This window comes from Zalophus californianus, chromosome 5, assembly GCF_009762305.2.
Source record: "Zalophus californianus isolate mZalCal1 chromosome 5, mZalCal1.pri.v2, whole genome shotgun sequence".
Taxonomy (NCBI): Eukaryota; Metazoa; Chordata; class Mammalia; order Carnivora; family Otariidae; genus Zalophus; species Zalophus californianus.
The window spans coordinates 11,456,733-11,479,399 of NC_045599.1; the positions used below are offsets into that span (position 1 = coordinate 11,456,733).

The 22,667-nt window shown below is 37.6% G+C and overlaps 1 protein-coding gene across 2 annotated transcripts in view; it reads left to right on the forward strand.

Moving 5' to 3' along the window:
• Positions 1–22,667, forward strand: part of AP3S1 (adaptor related protein complex 3 subunit sigma 1) — a 67,040-nt gene that overhangs the window by 29,186 nt on the left and 15,187 nt on the right. For both annotated transcript variants that reach the window (XM_027604867.2, XM_027604866.2), the window contains exon 4: positions 13,298–13,369. In XM_027604867.2, coding sequence (XP_027460668.1) covers positions 13,298–13,369 — 72 coding nt within the window. The remainder of the gene's footprint in view (positions 1–13,297; positions 13,370–22,667) is intronic.

The window sequence follows — 22,667 nt, forward strand, 5'->3', positions numbered from 1 at the left end:
AAATGATACCATTTAGATGATCATTGAAAGCATGTATTTTTATGCAAAGGTTTTATGTTTCTAAGGTATGCATATGTTGTCCCAGATTTGACTTTATATCTTGTGTGAAATCTGAGAAAAGGCATCATTAGTAAATTCCATGTGGAATTTGTACCACTCTGTCACCAAAGTGAGTAATCAGCTTGTTTTCTTTTGTTTCTTTTTTTAATTCTTTGTAAGTTGGAAAAAAAGGTGATCCTTTTTTGTTTCTGATATGTACTATTTTAATGTGATATCAACTGCCATATAAGAGTATTTTAGAGCTGGTGGCTGGCTTTTTTTAGTCTTTCTGCTGTAGCATGTCTTCGTTGGAAGTGTTAAAATATTTACAGAGTGAGAATGAAAAGTTCATTAAATATTAACGTTGGTTGTTTGAGTTATTTATAAGCAGTGATATTGTCCTCAATTAATTTATTATGCCAAGCTAATAATAAAGGGAGGCATAGAAGTTCACTAGATAATTCCAAATTCTGCTACAGTTTTTTTTTTTTTAAAGATTTTATTTATTTATTTGACAGAGAGAGACACAGTGAGAGAGGGACCACAAGCAGGGAGAGTGGGAGAGGGAGAAGCAGGCTTCCCGCGGAGCAGAGAGCCCGAAGTGGGGCTCGATCCCAGGACCCCGGGATCATGACCTGAGCCGAAGGCAGACGCTTAACGACTGAGCCACCCAGGCGCCCCTCTGCTACAGTTTTCTGTACCACATGTAGCAGTTAACAGCAGCATCAGTTTTGTTCAGTTGCAGTCAGGAAAAAATGGAGAGCTAACAGCTGAACTCTTCGTTAGGTTTAAAAAGATGTTTGGGGGCGCCTGGGTGGCTCAGTGGTTAAGGGTCTGCTTTCGGCTCAGGTCATGGTCCCAGGGTCCTGGGATCGAGCCCCGCATCAGGCTCCCTGCTCTGCGGGAAGCCTGCTTCTCCCTCCCCGACTCCCCCTGCTTGTGTTCCCTCTCTCGCTGTGTCTCTCTCTGTCAAATAAATAAATAAAATCTTAAAAAATAAATAAATAAATAAAAAGATGTTTGACCATGGTGTTACCATATGTATTTAAACTAGAGCTCCACGTGTAGCATCTGTTGTTACTACGGTCCTGAATATTAGATTGGCTTTTATGAAATTATTTTACTTAACGGCTGTGAATGCTAATTTAGTATGATATTGAACATGTCATTTAGTCTTTATAGACCTTGAATTTTTTCACCTGTGTAAAGTATGCCTATTTTATTTTATTTTTTTTAAAGATTTTATTTTTTTATTTGACAGAGAGCACAAGCAGGTAGCGTAGCAAGCAGAGGGAGAGGGAGAAGCAGGCTCCCCGCTGAGCAAGGAGCTCGATGGGGGGCTTGATCCCAGGACCCGGGGATCATGACCCAAGTCGAAGGCAGTCGCTTAACCAACTGAGCCACCCAGGCGCTCCAAGTATGCCTGTTTTAATATGCTGCCTATAAACCTCATGGGGTTGTTAGATCAGTGAATCAAAGCAAACTAGTCGTGGTTAAAACCATTCAGCCTCTGCTTTGTACTTTTGGGCAAGTACATCTTTGTCTCTCATTTTCCTCACCTGAAAAATGGGAGTGACAGTAATAATACCAGCTCATAGAGTAGGTGCAAGCATTAAAAAAGTTACTGTGCCTGAAGCTCATGGCTAAATGACTGACATGTAGTTGTCAGTGGTTTTTAGCTAACATTATCATTAAAGCATGTATTTATAAGGAAGGCACATAAAGTATTATTTCATTAGTATGCAAATTGAATTGGATAAAGAAGTCCTTTTATCTTTCTTTTTCATTTTTATGAGAATTTGTTAATCCTTTTATCCTCTGTTGTGTAATGGCTTAAGATGAATTTCATATGGTGATAGAGGTATGTGCTAAGAGAGTGACCTAATTGGAGGAACTTGTAAGCCAAGAATTTGTAAGTGAAGAAAGATCCCGTGATCGTCCCTTGATTGCAGAGGAAATTATGCTAGGTGGGTGCTGCCCGGTGTGGAACGGTGCCGCACTGCCTTCCACCATGTGTCATTGTTCTCTTTTGTTATAAGGGGAGGCTTGAAAGTACCTTGTTTAAGTAGGGCACTGCTTAAAATTTGGGCTGTATAGGTTATTTTTAAGAATTATCTCGCTGAAGACCAGCCGACTAGCAGCACTAGGGGACCATGGCAAGCTACAGGGTCCCCATGGGACCATGGGGAATAACCCCTGGTCCCATGGGAGGGTGAGTTCTGGTACAGTTCCTCTTGCTGGAGAAAGGGAGCCCTGGCCCAGGTGGCTCATTTTCCAGGCAGTCCAGAGTGAATGCTCAGGGTCATTTCAGGAAAATTCTATCTGCTACACCATACTGTTACCAAAGTATTAAAACTTTCCGTTTTCAGTAAGATTCACTTCATTTCTACAATTTGAGTCAGACACTGTTAAGAGTGTTTCAGCATTCCTAAAATTCTTTTCCTGTCTTATTTTCATTGAGAAGTCTGTTTTCCAATAACTGCAAATTTAATATTCAATTTTCACTTATTTACATTGCTACTTCTTGATAAATCCTGGTATTGAATTTGATGATACTGTTCTAATTTACATGTTTGTTCACATCTCAGCTGTCCTCTTGGGAGGCATCACAGAGCCAAGTTGGTGTTTGGAGTCAGATGGGGTGGTTTTGAATACTGGCTCTGTCACCTAATAGTTACTTTGAGAAAATTACTTACCCATATCCATTCCCAATTCTCTTGTCTGTAGGTGCTGATACGCATAGCTGCCTTATCAACATTGTCGTAAGAATTAGAGCTAATGTATTTAGGACCTAGAATCCAGGAGACATAGTATTATTTAATTGGTAGTGGTGAAATGAAGGAAGTATTTTGGAACTCAGGTACTTAAAGTCAGAATTTTGGAGTTGGGAGTAACTTAAAATTTATTTTTTCTCCCTTTTTTTTTTAAAAGATTTTATTTATTTTTAGAGAGAGAGCGTGCAGTGCACGTGTTTGTGGGAGTGGGGGGAAGATGGGCAGAGGGAGAGAGAATCTTTTTTTTCTTTTTTAAAGATTTCATTCATTTATTTGACAGAGAGAAACACAGCGAGAGAGGGAACACAAGCAGGGGGAGTGGGAGAGGGAGAAAAGCAGGGAGCCCGATGTGGGGCTTGATCCCGGGACCCTGGGATCATGACCTGAGCCGAAGGCAGAGTCTCCCTCTCCGAGGCGCCCCAAGGGAGAGGGAGAATCTCAAGCAGACTCCACACTGAGCGTGGAGCCCAGCATGGGTCCTGATCCCACAACCCTGAGATCATGACCTGAGCTGAAAACAAGGGTCAGATGCTTAACCCCCTGAGCCACCCAGGTACCCCTATTGTTTCTCCTTTTAAAGCAAGTTTGAGAGAAAAACTCAACTTGTGTTGGTATTTTTCTTTGATTTAAGACGAATTCCTTATTTCCTAGTATAGAATGATAAGTTTTTAGGGAGGAATTGGGCATAGAGGAGAAGAGGACCCTTTGAGCTTGGTTTTTCAGATTTTCTTTTTCTTTAAAAATTTTTAAGACTTATGTTGAAATTATTTCAGACTTAAAAAAGAGCAGCAATACAATACAAAGAATTCTTGCATTTCATACCTTCACTCATATTCCCTAAATTTAACTTAGGTAACCACAGTACAATGATTAAAATTAGGAAATCAGCATTGATATAATACTATTGTCTAATCTGCAGACCCTATTCAAAAGTTGCCAGTTGTCCCATTGATGTCATTTTTCTTGTTGAGGGTTTAATCCAGGTCACATTTGCATTCAGTTTTCATGTCTCCTGAGTCTCCTTCACTTTGTAATAGTTCATCTTTGTCTTTCTTGCATTCTATGTCCTTCAAACCGTGATCATTTGAAGAGTAATAGCCGGTTATTTTGTAGAATATTCCTCTGTTTGAGTGTACCACAGGAGTGCTTTTATGTCCTTTGCAGTGCATCATATCAGGAGGGACATGATCTCATTTTGTCTTGTTACTAGTGATATTTATTCTGATCCCTTGGTTAAGACGGTGCCTGTCAGGTTTGCATACTCTGAACTTACATTATCTCTTTTTACTTAAAAGTATCTCATGGGGAATAATTTTGAGACCATGTACATAACCTTTTTCTAGTCATATTTTTGGTCATTAATTTTAGCATCTCTCGATGATTCTTACCTGAAGGAATTACCATTGTGGTGTTTGCCAAGTGGTGATTTTCCATTATGCCCTCTGTATTGATTGGTTATAATTATGTAAGGAAAATCTTTCTAGGTTTTGCATTTATTTTCTTCTGTTTTAAGTCAGTGCTCAAAATATTAATCGTACCATATACATAGCAGAATATTTTTCAGTTACACATATAAGAATATTTTTCAAGACCAAATGTGATTTTTATTTTTATTTATTTTTTAAAAGATTTTATTTACTCATTTGAGTTAGAGAATATGAGAGAGAGAGCACATGAGAGAGGGGAGGTTCAGAGGGAGAAGCAGACTCCCTGCTGAGCAGGGAGCCCGATGCGGGACTTAATCCTGGGACTCCAGGATCATGACCTGAGCCGAAGGCAGTCGCTTAACCAACTGAGCCACCCAGGTGCCCCCCAAATGTGATTTTTAAAATTAGCTTTTGCTTGGAAGTTGAAATGTAATTTTTAGCAATTTGTGTCAATACAAGTTGTTAAAAATCTCACAAGTGGCTTTTGTGCACAGAAATAATTTAGAGGCTACTTTAATTTTCAAAATTAATATTTGATTTAGTAGCCTTGTACATTAAAAATCCTGGTTCTTCCTTAGACTTCTAAATCCAACGTACAAATCATACTAAGGCCATTTGATGGAGGGGCTCCAATGTAATTAAATTTCTTATAGTACAAGTAGTCTGCTTTGCACAATTACTGTCTTCATGTCGGTGGTGGAAGTATGGAAAGTTAAAATTTTTGCTTTATATCCTATATTTTCCAAATTTTCTAAATAACCACTTCTTACTACATTAAAAATCAAGTACTGTTTTCTTTTGTTGGAGGCAGTATGCCTCGTGAATAAGAATTCAGGTTCTGCAGTGAGACTTTCTCCTACCTCACTGTGTTAGTAGTTAGTTGACTTTTTGCTTTTGATTACCCTTCTGCAGGTGGTTGATAATAAAAGTACCTGCCTTATGAGATTACCATGAAGGATTAAATAAAATATTTAATAAATGGAACAATAGCAATGCTATAATAATATATACTCAGTAGATTCTGGTATTATCATCATTGACCTTTTTTAAAAAATTAGAAATAAATCACATAAAAAAGAATCATTGATGTGAACTCTTTCTGAATCATTTTGACATGAGTATAGAAGACAGATTGTCCTCTCATCAACTCTTAGTTTCTTCATGCTGAAGTTGAAAGTTTAATGTGTGTGAAATGCCTGGTACTTGGTAAATGCACAATAAATGTCTCTGTTTTTCCTAAGACTGTTATCATTGACTTGGTTAGTTTCCAGGTCAGGTTTTGTGGAAATTTGGTCTGGAATCCAGTCATACAGTGTTCTTTAAAGGTAGCTGATCTGATGTTAAGTTTAGTCTACCTTCCCTAGCTCTTCTGGTACGTTTTTAGTGGTATTTTTTTTGAGTCTTGGCTTGAGCTAAACCAGTATCTCTCTAGAACATCTTGCTGCTGACTAAAAACTTTTTTTTTTTTTTTTAGATTTCTTGGTGTATTTTTAGTGTTTTTAAATTTATGCCTTCTATTTTTGGGCTTATAATTTTTTCTGTCCTAAAACATGTCAATTTAAGGGATGCCTAGGTGGCTCAGTCAGTTAAGCATCTGCCTTCAGCTCAAGTCATGATCCCAGAGTCCTGGGATTGAGTTCCGCATCGGGCTCCCTGCTCTGCGGGAACTCTGCTTCTCCCTCTGCCTGCCGCTCCCCATTTGTGTTCTCTCTCTGACAAATAAATAAAAAAAATCTTAAAAAAAAAAAAAACATGTCAATTTAGCTTGTATGTATTTCATTTAATGTTATGGATTTTCTCATAAAATTTAATAGAAATCCCCAAACCCAGAAAAAAATTATATTTTTACATAGAAACTCTAAAGGGGGGGTGGGTCTGCCATATAGATGATACTGCTTAAGGATATTTTGTGGCATCTGTTTTACCTAGTGCATATTTTTATTTCTCCTTATAATACTAGCCAACATATATATTATATATATATGTGGGAAACCAAAAATTATTTCTACTTACAATACTAGCTAACATATATATTTTTGGGGGGAGACATTGTTTTAAGCCTTTATATTTATTCATTTAATCAGTAAAACAACTCTGTGGCAAAGGTACCATTATTATTGTGCCCAAATGAAGAAACTAAGGCTTAGAGGGGAACAGCTTGCCCTAGATTTCATAGAGGCTAAGCTGGAATCTTATAGAGATATGCTTACTAAAGCCTGTGCTCTTAAGTATTAAGCACTGTTAAATACTGAGCTGCCTCATGACACATTTCTGTTACCTTTCTGGCCCAGATGCACAGATCTGTAATTAATGATAAAGGAAACACAAGAAAGGTTTGTTGTTAGAATGGCACTGGGAAGGGAGACTGTTTATATGTGGATGTGGCTTTTTTTTTTTTCGGGATATTGCTCTTTTTTATTTCTTTTTGGAAAACTAATTATTGAAATAAAAGAAAACTTGGGGCACCTGGGTGGCTCAGTTGGTTGGGCGTCTGCCTTCAGCTCGAATCGTGATCTTAGGGTCCTGGGATCAAGTCCCCGTGTCGGGCTTACTGCTCAGCGGAGAGCCTGCTTCTCTCTCTCCCTCTGCTGTTCCCCCTGCTTGTGTGCTTGCGCGCGCGCTCTCTCTCTCTCTCTCTGTCTGTCAAATAAATAAATTTAATTAATTTTTTGAGAAAAATTTTATTTATTTGACACAGAGAGAGACAGCTAGAGAGGGAACACAAGCAAGGGGAGTGGCAGAGGGAGAAGCAGACTCCCCGCTGAGCAGGGAGCCCGATGCGGGGCTCGATCCCAGGACCCTGGGATCATGACCTGAGCCGAAGGCAGACGCTTAACAACTGAGCCACCCAGGCTCCCCAATAAATTAATTAATTAAAAAAAGGGAAAACTTAAAATATGATTTTCTTAGTAAATTAATTTTTTCCCATTAACCTTTGAATTTCTGGAGGCCAGAGGTTAATGAGTTGCTCCTTAGTGTAGATAACTGTTATATTGAAATTGACTTTCAACTTTATATCTTTCTTCTTTTAAAGATTTATTTATTTATTTTAGAGAGAGAAAGAGTGTGTGTGTGCTTATGAGTAGGGAGGAAGGGCAGAGGGAGTACAAGAGGGAGAGAATCTCAACCAGCCTCCCTGCTGAGCTCGGAGCCCAATGTGGGTTTGGATCTCAGGACGCTGAGATCATGCCCTGAGTGAAATCAAGAGTCAGACACCTAATTGATTGAGCCACCCAGGTGCCCCTGAAATTTATATCATTTTTAAATTGAAACATAAGAGAGTGCTATTTACCATGCCACTTTTAGTACTTCGCTCTTTTTATCTTTCTTTTTGTGAAATATAACAGCAACTTTATTATTATTATTTTTTGTTCTGGCTAGAACCCCAAAGGCCCATTAATTTGGTTTTCTTAATTTCCTTATTTCAGTTAGTCTTGGCCTTGACCATATGCACATCAGTGTGTGTATCTACCTACAAAGCTCTGGATTTTTAATTATATTAAGAATTTTTGCTAAATCAAAAGAAATCTAATGAAAACTTTTTTTTAAAGATTTATTTTCTATTTTTTAAAGAGTCTCTATACCAAACATGGGGTTTGAACTCACGACCCTGAGATCAAGAGTTGCATGCTCTGTGTCTGAGCCAGCCAGGCACCCAGTGAAAACGTTTTTTGAAGAGGGTTTTTGACTTTTTTAGGCCAAACTTAGCATTTGAATGTCTTAAATCTTAAGAATTCTTTTCCTAAATTAAGAACATGTAGTTATGACATTTTGCTGCAGGACCCCCCCTTTTTTTTAAGTATTTATGTTTTCCAAAGGTGTTATTGTTGTTTAAATATAGGCAACATTTTAATTTATTTATGTATGTGTATGTGTGTGTGTGTATATGTAAAGATATATATATAGATTTAGATTGATGTATTTATTTTAGAGTTTAATTTCTATATATATATTTTTAAAGATTTATTTATTTGAGAGAGAGAGTGAGCACATGTGCATTAGTGGGGTGGGGGGCAGAGGGAGAGAATCTGTCATGCAGACTCCCCACTGAGCATGAAACCCTACACAGCTTGCTCCCAAGACCCATGAGATCATGACCTGAGCTGAAACCAAGAGTCAGACGTTTAACCAACTGAGCCACGCAGGCACCCCCCTTTCTGTATTAATGAACACATCATGAAGGCCTGGCAGCCTCAGTAGGTAGTTACCTTGCTTTTATATCAGTGTTTATCAGCAGAATTAGAATTTTCTATTTCTATTTTAATTTTGTAATCCTTGCATGTTTTGAACAGCCAGATAAACAATACTGGTTCCCTTTTATTAGGTGTGTTTTGGGCACTTTATCTAATTTTTTTTTTTTATTTGAGAGAGGCACGCAGATGCATGTGTGAACGAGCAGAGGGAGGGGGAGTGGCAGAGAGACAAGCAGACTCCTCACTGAGCAGGGAGCCTGACTCAACTTGGGGCTCCATCCCAGGACCCTGAGATCATGACCTGAGCCAAAGTCAGACGCTTAACTTACTAAGCCACCCAGGTGCCCCTAAATTATTTAACTAAATCTATAAGGTAATCCAGAAAGGTGGGTAGTTTTATCACTGTTTTATAGTTGTGAGATTTGGAGGAGTTAAGTGATGCTCAAGCTCACATAGCTAGGTAGCAGCAGAGTAGGAATTTGAAGCTAGGTCTTTCTGGTTTCCTCACCACTAGACCATACTTTCTTTTTGGCAACCCATATTTTTTTGCCAGTACATGGTTCACCAGTGGTACACTTAAAGCTATCAAGAAAATTCTTTTTTGCTTTGCCCAGCATCATCTGCGCATTGATTCAGTGGGTTCTACTGATCTTTTATAAGTATTCATAAGTGGCAGGAAACTATTTAGACAGCATTTTCACCAAGATAGTTATCTTTTGATGTTTAAAAAAGAATGTATAGCTATCATATATGGATGATCAAACTAGTGGGTTTGGAAAAAGTAAGCTTGGAAAAGTAAAGGCATACTAGAAACTTTATTCTGATGAGTAAGTATAGTAATGATTTTATTTTTTTATTTTAAGTAGGCTCCATGCCCACGTGGTGCTTGAACTCACGACCCTGAGAGTGAGAGTCGCGTGCCCTACCAACTGAGCCAGCCGAGCACCCCTAATAATGATTTTAAATTACAGAAGACCAACTCACACCATACACAAAAATCCGTTCCACTAGATTCAGTCCAAACATGAGAAATAAGACAATAAAGCTCTTGTTTGCTTCTGGGAGAATATCTTCCCAGCATTGCTGTAGGCAAAGATTTCTTAAATTGGACATTAAAAAAAGATTAACCTTAAAGAAAAACGGTGTTAATTGGAAAATACTGAAAATGAAAACTTCCAAGAACATTGCTAGGAGAATAAAAAGGCAAGCCACAGAGCAGGAGAAGATATCTGTAATATGTATAGATGACAGGATTGTGTCTAGAATATGTGAAGAAGTTCTAGACACTAGAAGGAAAAGACAGACTGGTACATAAATGAACAGAAGTTTTGAACAGACACCCTGAAGAAAGCTGTCTAAATGGCTGATAAATTTGAAACAGTGCTCAGTTTTATTAGCCATCAGGGAAAATCAAATTGATATTATGATGATATACCACCACACATGCATAAGAATGGTTAAAATGAAAAGATTGACAACATAAAGTGCTAACAAGGATGTGTAATTGTGGGAATTCTCATATACTGCTGTTTGGAGCATAAAGTTTTATAATTGCTTTGAAAATCTGTTGGTAGGGGCGCCTGGGTGGCTTGGTTGGTTGGGTGTCTGACTCTTGGTTTCGGCTCAGGTCATGATCTGAGGGTCATGGGATCGTGGGATTGAGCCCTGTGTCCTCCAGCTCCCTGCTCAGCAGGGAGTCTGCTTGAGGATTCTCTCCCTCTGCCCCTCCCCCAACTCGCTTGCTCTCTCTAAGGTAAATAAATAAATATTTATTTATTTTTTATTTTTTTAAAGATTTTATTTATTTGACAGAGAGACACAGCGAGAGAGGGAACACAAGCAGGGGGAGTGGGAGATGGAGAAGCAGGCTTCCCGCCAAGCAGGGAGCCCGATGTGGGGCTTGATCCCAGTACCCTGGGGCCATGACCTGAGCTGAAGGCAGACACTTAATGACTGAGCCATCCAGGCGCCCCAGTAAATCTTTAAAAAAGAGAGAGAAAATCTGTTTGGTGCTTTCTACTCAAGCTGAATATGTGCTGCTCTGTGACTCCGCAGTTCTCTGCATACATTCAGTAGGTATATGTGCATACATTCAGTAATAGATATGGATACAAGTTTGTTCTTAGCAGTGCTAATTGTAATGGCCCTGTGCTGGAAACAACCCAAACTCTTGTCGGCAGCACATGGGTAAATACATTGTGGCATATTCATACAATAGCATACTGTAAAAGAGAATGAATCAGCTTTTGTATTATGTAGTAAAATAAATGAATCTCACAAAAATAATGATGAATAAAAGATGCAACTCTCAAAAGGTTATATACTGTATGATCTCATCTAATATAGTTCAGAAATAGGTAGAACATACCTGTAGTGTTAGAAAGCAGGGTAGTGATTACCTGTGATGGTGTGGGTGGCTCATGGAGTAGAGGGGCTTCTCATGTGCTGGTGACATTGCGACACTTGATTTGGGTGTTGGTTGCCCAGATGTGTTTACTTTGTGAAATTCATCAGATTATACGTTGTGATTTGTGTACTTCTTTGTACAGGTTATACTTCAGTAAAAATTTTCTGAGGGGGAGGCAGAACTTAAATGGCTTTATTTCCCGTAACTTATTTAACTGTGATGTTATAAATTGGAAATCAGACCATGTCCAACTTAAACACCCTGTTTCAAAATTATTTTCTTTGTTTTCAATGGGAAAGGTTTTTTCTTCTTCTCACATTCTTACTTTCCCTAAGAAGTTATTATTTGTTAAGCTTGTTCAACTCCATGTTCAAACAGCATTATCCCATTCAGTGCTTACAACAAGAATCTTACAACAAGAAGAAAAATGATCTGAATTGGTTTCAAGTAGACTGAATGGAGTCATTCCAGGGTCCACGTCACCAAGGCCTTCAGGAGAAATAGATAAAGTTGGGAGTTTGGATATTATTTACTTTCTGCCTACCTCAAAATTGAAATAAACTAGAAACTCACTTGAGGCTGACCTGTGTATGCTCCACAGTTGGTCATCTGAAGAACTTGCCTTCTCATGAATGAAATTATAGAGTAAAACTATATATTCTTGGTTACTTACAGAGCTCTTATTTCTCCTAGTGACTTTGGTCTAAGCCAGGGAGCAACAAACTACCCCAGGTCAAATCCAGCCTGCTACACCTTTTCGTTAAGTTTTCTTGGAACAGAGCTATGCTCCTTGTTTATTATCTATAGCTGCTTTTTGTTGCACTGTATGGCCCACAAAGCTAAAATATTTACTCTCTGGCCCTTTGCAGAGAAAGTTTGCCAACCCCTGGTCTAAGACAATATTGATTATGGCCATATAGTTCTGTATTTACGTTGTTTCACCGTCACCTGTCTTCCCCAACTGCACTGGTGGAAGGAACCTTGGATTGGGGATCTGTGTAAATTGGCCTGAGGTAGGACCAGTTTACTAAGAAGCTTGTTGTTTCCATTTACTCTTGGTCCTGTAGGATCACCTAGAATAGAGTAAACGTATTTTCAGTTTGCTAGGAACAGTCCTGCTTTGCATCTTTTGTTCCAGGCTATTATGAAATTCTGATACCATTGCATACTAATAATCACAGAATTCTAGCTGCTCCCTTTTACTCTTCATGCCCCCAGTTTGTAGGATAAATTGTCATTCTGTCTGTGACAGTTAACTCTGAGAAGGGTGGTGGGAATAGAAGAGATAGTGACAGCCTATGCAAGGCGGAATGTAAGAGATTAAGTTTTGAAAGCTTGTGTCAGGGGTCTTCAAGACGGTCTCACTGATTCACCAGGATTCACAGGGCTCAGAAGTTGCTGTGCTCATGGTTTTGGTTTATTACAGTGATAAACAGTAAGATAAGCAAAAGCACATGAGGGGATGTCTGGAGAACACCAGTTGCAGGCCTCAAGGTGTTCCTGCCCAGTGTAGTCACACAGGAGATATTTAATTCCCCCAGAAATGACCTGTGGTGAAATGTGCAGTGTGTTCACAGTCAGGGACACTCACTCTAGCCTGCGTGCCCAGGATTTTTGTTGTGGTCAGTCATATAGGCACGTAGCACCATTGTGACTGACCTTGCTTGTGTATATAATCTCTAGAACCTCAGAGAAAAGGAGATGTTCATCATAAATTACATTGTTAGCATAAACTGTTTGCTCAGACTGGTATTTGGTGCTGCCCAAGGACAGAACTTTGCAAGGGCTCGGAGCTCAGTTCCCAGGAGCTCAGTTCTCAGGAGCTCAGGTCTCAGGAGCTAGCCAGGCGCTAGTCTGTAAACAGGCCATTTTGGGGGAATGTGTAGGTTTTGAGCATCCCACGCCTTCTGAGTTAAACCTTTCCCACACAAGGCCCTACAAGGTATTGAAGCCAGAGTTTGAACCCAGGTAGGTCTGATTCCAAAGTCTTTGCTCTTTCCATAAATAATTTTGAGTGATCTTTTATGCTGAATTGCTAATTAAAAATTCTGGCTGCATTGGATGTGGTACATACTTGGACTATGCCCATCTATCCTGGTAAATATTTCCAATAAGCTTTCTTTTTCCTCACATGAAGATAAGGAGCCTGATTTGAGTATTTTTCAGTGTTTTTTTAAAGTAATGGTGCTAAGAATTTCTAGTTCTTAGTTATTTTCAGCAAAGTTTATTTTGTTTTGTATGTTAATGTATTGAAATGTAATTATCATGAAGAATAGTCTGTAATTACTCTTGTTACACTTAATACAATATTTAATTTAAAACAGAGAAATGTGATAATAGAGTTTAGAAAAGTGTTAGTTCACAATTAAGAATTGTCTCCTTTGTAGATGATAGGTTTGAATGAATTTATACAGTTCCCAAGAGCATTTAACCTTTTTTTCTTTTCTTTTTCTTCAGGTATTTGTGGAAACATTAGACAAGTGTTTTGAAAATGTCTGTGAACTGGATTTAATTTTCCATGTAGACAAGGTACTTTCTATATTGTCAAATCTTCTAAACTTTTTATCTGAGAAAAAATGGTAATTTGTATTTCTCAAAGTAAAAATGGATTTAGTGAATAAAACTATTTTATCCCTTTATTTATTTAGTATAACTCATAACTTATTTTTATATGAGCCAGGCACTGCACTTGGTGTAGTTCAGACCCTGCCAAGAGGACCCGCATCTAGAGGAGGAAACCGTGGCATCAACAAGTAGCAGTGTGTTCAGTGTTAATGGGGACACAGCTGATCTGTCTGCCTTTGTCTAGGAGGCTGTGAATGGAGGAATTACATTGAACTTGGATTTTTTAAGGATTATAGGTATTTCACTGACAGAAATGGAGAGGGATGGCTGTAGAGGCAGTGAAATAGAGTACAGGCTTTGGAGGGGGATTGGTATAGATCCGGGTGGCTAGTTTTAAAGTGCCTTTAGTGGCACGGATTTAAGATTTTATTTATTTATTTTTTAAGGTTTTTACTTATTTGACAGAGAGCACAAATAGGCAGAGTGGCAGGCAGAGGGAGAGGGAGAAGCAGGCTCCAAGGAGCCCAACGTGGGGCTCCATCCCAGCACCCTGAGATCATGACCTGAGCCGAAGGCAGATGCTTAACCTACTGAGCCACCCAGGCGCCCCTTATTTATTTATTTTAGAGGGAGAGCGAGAGAGAGAGCACATGTGAGAGCGAGTGAGGATGCGCACACAAGCTTGGGGGAGGGAGAGGGACAAGCAGACTCCACACTGAGCATGGAGCCCGATGTGGGGCTCAATCTCAGGACCCTGAGATCACGACCTGAGCTGAAATCAAGAGTCAGACACTCAACCGACTGAGTAACCCAGGCACCCAGTGCCTTGGATTTTAGACTTTGTTCTGAAGCACTTTAATATTTTTAATCAAGTGTTTATTGGCATTTATTGTTGCTTTGTTGAACATTGGTGGGTTGTATTGGTTTTTGTTTTTTGCCAGATCATTTTTTTTTCTACATGACAAAGATTGGATTGGTAGGTAGGAGATTAAAGACAGGGATATCAATTAGGAGTCTGTTGCAGGAGTCTGGAAAGAAGTGAACTAAGGCAATACAGTAGAGATGAAAAAAAGTGAATTGGCAGGACGTGATGGTCTGCTGAAAGCTGGAGTTGAGAGGAAGGATGACTGAACTTTCCAGCCACTATTACTGGGTGCTGATGATAAGGAATTTTGGAAGAGAGTCCGCTTTTACCATATACAGATTGTTTTCTGTATTAAGTTTATATAATGTAACGGATTGCTTTGGAATGATTAAGCCATTGAATAAAATAGTCTGAAATAATATGCTGAAAATTTTAGCTGAAAATGTGATTTTTAAAAATCAGCTTTATTGAGGTATAATTTACACACATTAAAATTCAGCAGTTTTGAGCATACAGTTAAGTCTTGGCAGATATATAGAGTTATGTAACTGCTACCACAATCAAGATGCAGCACAAGGAAGGAATGCATTTTATTGTTTGTGAACCATCAAAAGAATACTTTTATTATTAGCCAATCCTCTAGATTATATTTCTCATTTACTAAATGATTTGATTTTATGTATTAACTCACTTTGGACAGAGAACTTAAACTTGATATTTTTAAGAGTCTATTTTTAGTTTTCTGCTTTTCTGTAATCACTGTATCTTATGCTTTTTCACACTTAGAAAAACTTCTGTTATTTTTAGGCATTAGGGTTTGCAGTATTCAAAATTATGTTTTTGTACAGGATTAAAATACTTAAAAAAGGTCTTTTTAAAATGACTGTTCAAGGCACCTGGGTGGCTCAGTCGGTTAAGTGTCTGCCTTCGGCTCAGGTCATGATCCCGGGGTCCTGGGCTCAAGCCCCTCCCAGGGAACCCACTTCTCCCTCTGCTCCCCCCCCACTTGCGCTCTTGCTCTCTCTCCCAAGTAAATAAATAAAATCTTAAAAAAAAAATAAAATGACTGTTCAGAGATCATTAGCTTATGTAATCAAGCAATTTCTTAAGAAAATTGAGGAATCTCTTGTAAATGTTGTAGTAAGAGTAAAATTCTCACATTTTTCCTAGAGAATAAAAGATTTCCTTAATAGAGAAATTAAGCTCCACTCGTGTACAGCTTCGTACGTGACACACAGTTATTTTAAGACTTCTGTTTTACACTGATATGCATTCATTTTAGAAAAATCAGAAAATGCACATAAGTGGAAAATAAATGGAAATCATCTCAATTGTAGAGATTGCCTAATGTTAGCGGAAAAACTGAGGCATATTAAAAATTTCTACTTTTATTTGAACAGAAATTGATTCAAATCGGGCATCGCCAAACCAGAAGCAGTTAGGAGTACTTCACCAACAGGAGCTAGGGGAGAGGCTTTTATAGAAAAGATGCAGAAGCAAAGCCAGGGGATTTTTCTGATTGATTACAATAAGCAGTTGTATTATTTGGGAAAGCTGAATTGGCTATGATGGGTTGTCTTTAGGTTTTGATTTCTTAATAGACATGTTTTGGTTTGCTTAAGCTGCTAAGGTATTAGAACCACCTCAGTCTAATTGTTTAATTAACATTAGGGTTAACATTTTAGAGTATATGCATTTCTAGATTTTTTTGTACAAGTAAGTGCAGAAACAAGTCTTTAAGAGAAACAGAAATGAGATCATACAGTATGTAGTATGTATAGCCTGTTCCTTTTACACAATAGTGCATCATTGTTTTAAAACCTGTGAAAATTAACTATATCTCTTTCTGGGCTAAGTACTTGTTTTAATTTTTTCCAGTGCAATGAGGCAAAAAGCTTCAGGATAGCAGGAGTCAGACACCAGTCACATAGACCTTCCTATGCCTACATTCTCTGTCCAGGACAATACTAGTTTTATTTTAAGCCCTTCTAGGAAAGTAGGATTATTTTCAACCCTTAAGCCGCCCTGGACCTTCCAACAGTCAGGAATCTCTTAACTGGCTCAAGCTCACTTTTCCTTAGGGTCTGGTACAGAATTTTGCCCACAACCCTCAGCCTGCTTTTGGACTACATTAGTCCCAAGGTCACCCTGAAGTAGTGGGACAGCTTCCCTATGCAAAATTGGTTTGGATGTGGAGACTGAAGATGGTGCACATACACCAAGAAAATATGATCCGAAAGGTTTCTCACTCATATAAAAAGGTTTCATAAGTAACAGTAAAGTCATATTTATTTGATTAAGAGAGCAAGGAAAGAGATCATAATCACTAATGAAATTATAAACAGTAGTATCTCTGATTTAAAAGATGGTGGATATAATATAAATAAAATGTGATCAACCAACTTCGTGATGAAAAGTGAAAGTACCAGTTTAGAGTAGATCTGTTATTATTCAGGACACTGAGTGTGAATTGAATGAAACAATCTATTAAAAGACAGATGATGGGTTTAAAAGGTACAGTTTATATAGGAAAGGCAGGATAAATTCTAGATTATTTCCTATATTGTCAGTTTTCCTAACAGTTCATTTCCCTAATACTCAACCAAAAATGCTTATTGTTATTTTTTGATTTGATTTGGTTTTGTTTTAGTTCCCTGTGACATAGGAATTTTAACATACTTGATTTGTTTTAATCCACTGAAGATACTACTGTTTAGGATGCTCACATTACGTTGTGTTTGCCAGGGGGGAGCCCCTTCAGGTTGTCTTCTGAGTCCTTTTGCCATTCCCTCCCCTCCGTGGACTATTATAGCCGTTTTGTGTTCTGGTACAACTAGATGTTGCAGACCCATTTTCTTCATTTCCTACTCTAGGCATGTTATCAGCCATTTTTTCTAAGAGCCCTAATTCCTTTTAGTGGGAAATGGTATATGGAAACCACAGTCTGGAGGTGCTCATAATTATGAGGCTGGTCGTTGTTTCTAGGCCTTTTCTATGGACAGAGCATCTTACATGTTTTCTGTCCAGCCCTGAGTCAGCTATTTCTTCAAGGAACCCTGGTTCTTTTTCTCAGACAATGATGTTTAGAAATGACAATCTCAGTACCATTTTTGCTCATTGCTACCAGGGTTATATTAGTCCTGGTTCTCTGAACCAAGCTGGGAACTAGATGTAGGTATGTGTGTATGTCTGTGCACACACGTACCCCTAACCTATTTCTATGTCTGTATATATTTCAAAAATCATTGGGTTCTTCATAATACCTCAGAGTGTAGTGTAACACTACAGAATTTATTCTAGCCTTCTCCTTTTCCATATTTGCAACTTGCTACTCTTGACAGTGAAAGATTAGTCTGATTATTCTCACTCTTACTGTTCTCATTATTCCTGATGCATTTATTTATTTGCTCAGTTCTTCCTTTCTTTAACCAAACTCCTAGCTGGGCCATTGGAAAGCTAAACCCCAGACATGCCAGTCTCCACTTTGCCTGTCAGCACCAGCCAAAATCTTGGCCCCAGACATACCAGCCCCTGTCCCCATCAACTGAACAAGTTGTTAGAAAGTCAATTCTGATAAAAATTTGCAATGAATAAAGTATTACAAAAAGCATTCCAGATGATCTGAAAAACAACTCAATAGGATTTCTAGAAGAGGCAAAAAAATGTCAAAATGGAAAATTCCAGTGGATGAATATGTATATAAACATAGATTACAAATATCTGAGTAAAAGGAAAGGTAGAACATGTTATCCATAATGGAGCATAGAAAGACAAGAAAGAGTGAAAATATGGAAGATGGTTTACAGGTCAGGGAGGATAGGGCAATAAAGGTCTAATGAACATTTATTTTTAGTTTCAGAAGAAGAGGAGAGAAAGAACAAGGCATATTCATAATATCTGTCTAATGGCTGGGAATTTGCCAGAATTAAAGAAAGATACTAATCCACAGATTAAAGAATCACAAGTGAAATAAATAAAAATAAATCTACATTTAGACTAATGATAGTACAATTGAAGAGCAGAGAAAGAGCTCTTAAGATCATCCAGAAATAAAGAAACATTACCTTCACAAGAGCAGTGATTAAATTGGGAAATGATTTCTCAGCAGCAATCACAGAAATTAGAAAACCTAGTGTTGGAAGAAAATAACTGTCCAACTGTAGTTCTCAAGTAAAAAAAAATATCTTACAAGAATTGTCAGAGAAAAATAATGCGAGAATTTGCTACCAGCAAGCGTTTACTAAAAAATTCTAAAAGAAGGTACATTACACAGAAGGAAATATGAGATATAAGAAGTAATGAGTTAAAGAAGGAAGAAGAACAAATAAAGATGTAAATTTGTGGGTAAGGATAAAAGAACATTGACTGTTAAAGTACTTAATGGGATTAATATGAAAAGAATTTGTAGCATTAAAATACAAGTCACCAATAACACATAAACGAGGAAGGGGTAAAAGGAAGTTGGAGTATTCTCAGATCTTTTAATGAGCAGCTCTGACTTTTGTAACGAGCAGCTTTTAAAAGGGATTTCTTGATACTCCGCCCGGAATATAGAATAGAAAGAACAGCTTTGTAATTTTTTAATCAGACTTGAATATTTTGAATTTTCAGATTTTGAGACATTCATATTCAATGTTCATATAAAATGCATTGTGTACCAAAATAGATTTACTTATTACTTTGAATTACTATATCCCCGTTGCTTTTCATTGGTCAGCAATTAACAAATGTCTTCATTATTATTAATATGTTATATACTTTCCCTTTCTATTTTTGTCTTGAAAATTGTATCAAAATTTTGATAGGCTAACAAAATATACTAATTCCTTTCAGAATTATTTTCAAAATTGTCATTCTTTAGGATTTTCTTTCATGATATATATATTATATTGATATATTGATACATTATAATGATATATCATTTTGACAACATACTAGGAAAGAAATCAGTAGTTTGGGGGGAATAGTATTCTAGCAGCAGAACCTGCTCAACTGACTCAGTCTCAAGATAATATTAACCAGATGACTCTAAAACTGATTATTTTCTTAGCAGTCTCTTAAGGTTAATAACATTATCAACTCCAAGTTTTGATTTGTATAACACTTTGATATGTCAGATATCCTATTGGAGAATAATTACAGCAAAATTTAAAAACATTTTTTGATTTAATGAAATTGTGATAAGTATCTTTTGAGAGGATATATTTCTGAAGCTAAGCTTTTTTTTTCTTTACTGTTGGCAGTGACACCAGTAAACCCCCCAAATTCATTTTTTTATTGAAGTGTTTTCATTATAGCTTTTATTTTATTTAGCAACCTGTGTGGGGCTAAAAATGATGAGAAAATACCATATTTCACTGACTCTAAAATTATACCTTTCTCTCACATTGTAATACTTTTGAGATTGGGATTCAAGTTACATTCTATAGCTTGTCATAATTCAATTGGTGGTGTTTTTCCTTTTCAGTTGTATGTAAAATAATATTTTTTTAAATGATCAGTTGTAGCTTAGATTTGAAGAAATACCAAAATGTGAAGAGAGATCTATTTACAACAATTAGAATTATAAATACAGGTATTAATAGATTACTTTAGGTACATTAGGTTCAATAAAATTTTTATTAGCAAATATATGTATTAAAATTTTATTATCAAATTAGTAACAACAACATGACCAACAGAAGTATATAAATTGAAATTTTCTAACATAATTTAAAATAGTTGATCATTGGGGGAACTGGATGGCTCAGTCAGTTAAGTGTCCAACTCTTGATTTCAGCTCAGGTCGTGATCTCAAGGTCGTGAGTTGGAGCTCCACAGCCATGCTCAGCAGGGAGTCTGCTTGAGATTCTCTCCATCTCCCTCTATCTCTCCCCTCACTCTGGCTCACTCGCTTTCTCTCTCAAATAAATAAATCTAAAAACACACATAAAAACAGCCAGCAAGAACCTGTGTTGAAAAAAAGAAAATAGTTGATCATTTCATCATAAGTGGCTATTCTTTTTTTTTTAAAGATTGTATTTATTTATTAGAGAGAGAGAGAGAGAGAGCATGAGAGGGGGGAGGGTCAGAGGGAGAAGCAGACTCCCCGCCAAGCAGGGAGCCCGACATGGGATTTGATCCCAGGACTCCAGGATCATGACCTGAGCCGAAGGCAGTCGCTTAACCAACTGAGCCACCCAGGCACCCCATAAGTGGCTATTCTTAATAATTAAAAAATGATGTCTTAAGGGCGCCTGGGTGGCTTAGTCGTTAAGCGTCTGCCAGGCTCCCTGCTCAGCAGGAGGCCTGCTTCTCCCTCTCCCACTCCCCCTGCTTGTGTTCCTGCTCTCACTCTCTGTCTGTCAAATAAATAAATAAAATCTTTAAAAAAAAAATGGTGTCTTGGGCACCTGGGTGGTGCTGTCGATTGAGCATCTCACTGTTGGTTTCAGCTGGGGTAGGATCTCAGGGTTGTGGGATCCAGCCCTATGTGGGGCTCTGCACTCAGTGCACAGTTTGCTTGGGATTTCTCTTCCTCTCCCTGTCCTCATGCGTGCGCTCACACACACACACATACACGCTCTCTCTCTCTCTCTCTCTCTCTCTCTATCCCTAAGATAAATAAATCTTTTTAAAAAATCATGTCTTATGGTATCTTTTTCTGCAAGCAGAGGTGAAGGAGGTGTTCCTTGCAAAACACATTTTACAGAATATTTATTGAGTGCTTAACACTCTGCAGGGCTATATGAAGAATAGACCCTTATCCCATTCCTCAAGAAGTTTGTAGTTATTTTAGGAGGATATGTTATATCTGTCTGTGTCTGTGTCTCCGTCTGACAGACATACAACCATTAAAGAACATTACACTGTTATCCATAGTAAAATATTTTATTATTTTAAAATTACAATAATAATACTTATCTATCTTTAGAAGCAGAGAAGTCAAACAATACTAAAGACTGTGTGATTAAACATTAAAGTTCCTCTTACCTTGTCCCCCTCCTTATACCCACTCAGCCCCATCCTACACTGTTACCTAAAGTAATTTCTTTTAATAATTTGGCTAGGTAGGCTTCTAGACTTTTTTCCTATATATTTTCAAAGATACGCATAGTTGTCTTGGTTTAGTGAGTGGTCGAGTTTGTTTGTTTTAAAATATTTTATTTATTTATTTGACAGACAAGAGAGGGAACACAAGCAGGGGGGAGCTGGAGAGGGAGAAGCAGGCTCCCCGCTGAGCAGGGAGCCTGACTCGGGGCTCGATCCCAGGGCCCTGGGATCATGACCAGATGCTTAACGACTCAGCCACCCAGGCGAGTTTAAACGTTTTTATTTCGTACAGTGTGCTATGCCTGGCTTTATTAACTTCATCGGTCTTTAGATGAACCATATCAATACATACATATTAGCTTTATTCTTAGGTGAAGAATTAAACAGAATGCTATGCCATATTTTACTTGACCACCCCTACAGTCAGATATTAATATAGTTAAGGTAAAAAATACTTGGTGCAGAGGACTTCATTTCTAACATAAGTTATAGCAAAGTACTTTTATGCTCTGCAAACAAGTGACTGACTGTAGAAAGGAATCTGTATAATTTGACCTTTCCTTCCTTTATCCTTTTTTATGTTTGCTTCAGTCTCATAGAGGGCTTGTTACTGTTAAAAAGTGAAATGTGTTTGATTTAGTCTTCCTTTTCCTCTTCAATGATTATGTTTGCTTCCCTCACACCAGGATGAGGCTCTCTGTAAGCACGTTACATAAGTATTTAATAGACGCGTGCTGAACCCCGGGTAATGTCTGAAAGTGCTGAATCACTGTACTGCACACCTGAAACTAATATTACACTGCATGTTAACTAATTGGAATTTAGATAAAAACTTAAAAAAAATTTAATAAATATGGTTTACTAATGGGGTAGTGAAAATTGCTTAAAAAAACACACATGGTTCTTTAACTTTTGATTTTTGAGATTATTGAGATAAATAATTTTGGAGAAAAAATTGTATATAATATGTATTAGATACCCACAGTGTGCAATATATTTTATAAATAATAATATAGAGACCATTTAATCTTAAATAAGAGTAGTACTAAGCAAAAGTCTCCAAGTTCTGCACTGACATGTATATGAGATAGAATTTTTACTATTTAAATTCATCGAAGTGCAGCACTCTGGAAAACAGTATGGAGGTTCCCCAAAAAGTTAAAAAAGAACTACCCTACCACCCAACAATTGCACTACTAGTTATTTACCCAAAGGATACAAAAATACTGATTCCAAGGGCCACATGTACCCCAGTATTTATAGCAGCATTTTCAACAATAGCCAAACTATGGAAAGAGCCCATGTCCATCGACTGATGAATGGATAAAGAAGATGTGGTGTATATATACAATGGAATATTACTCA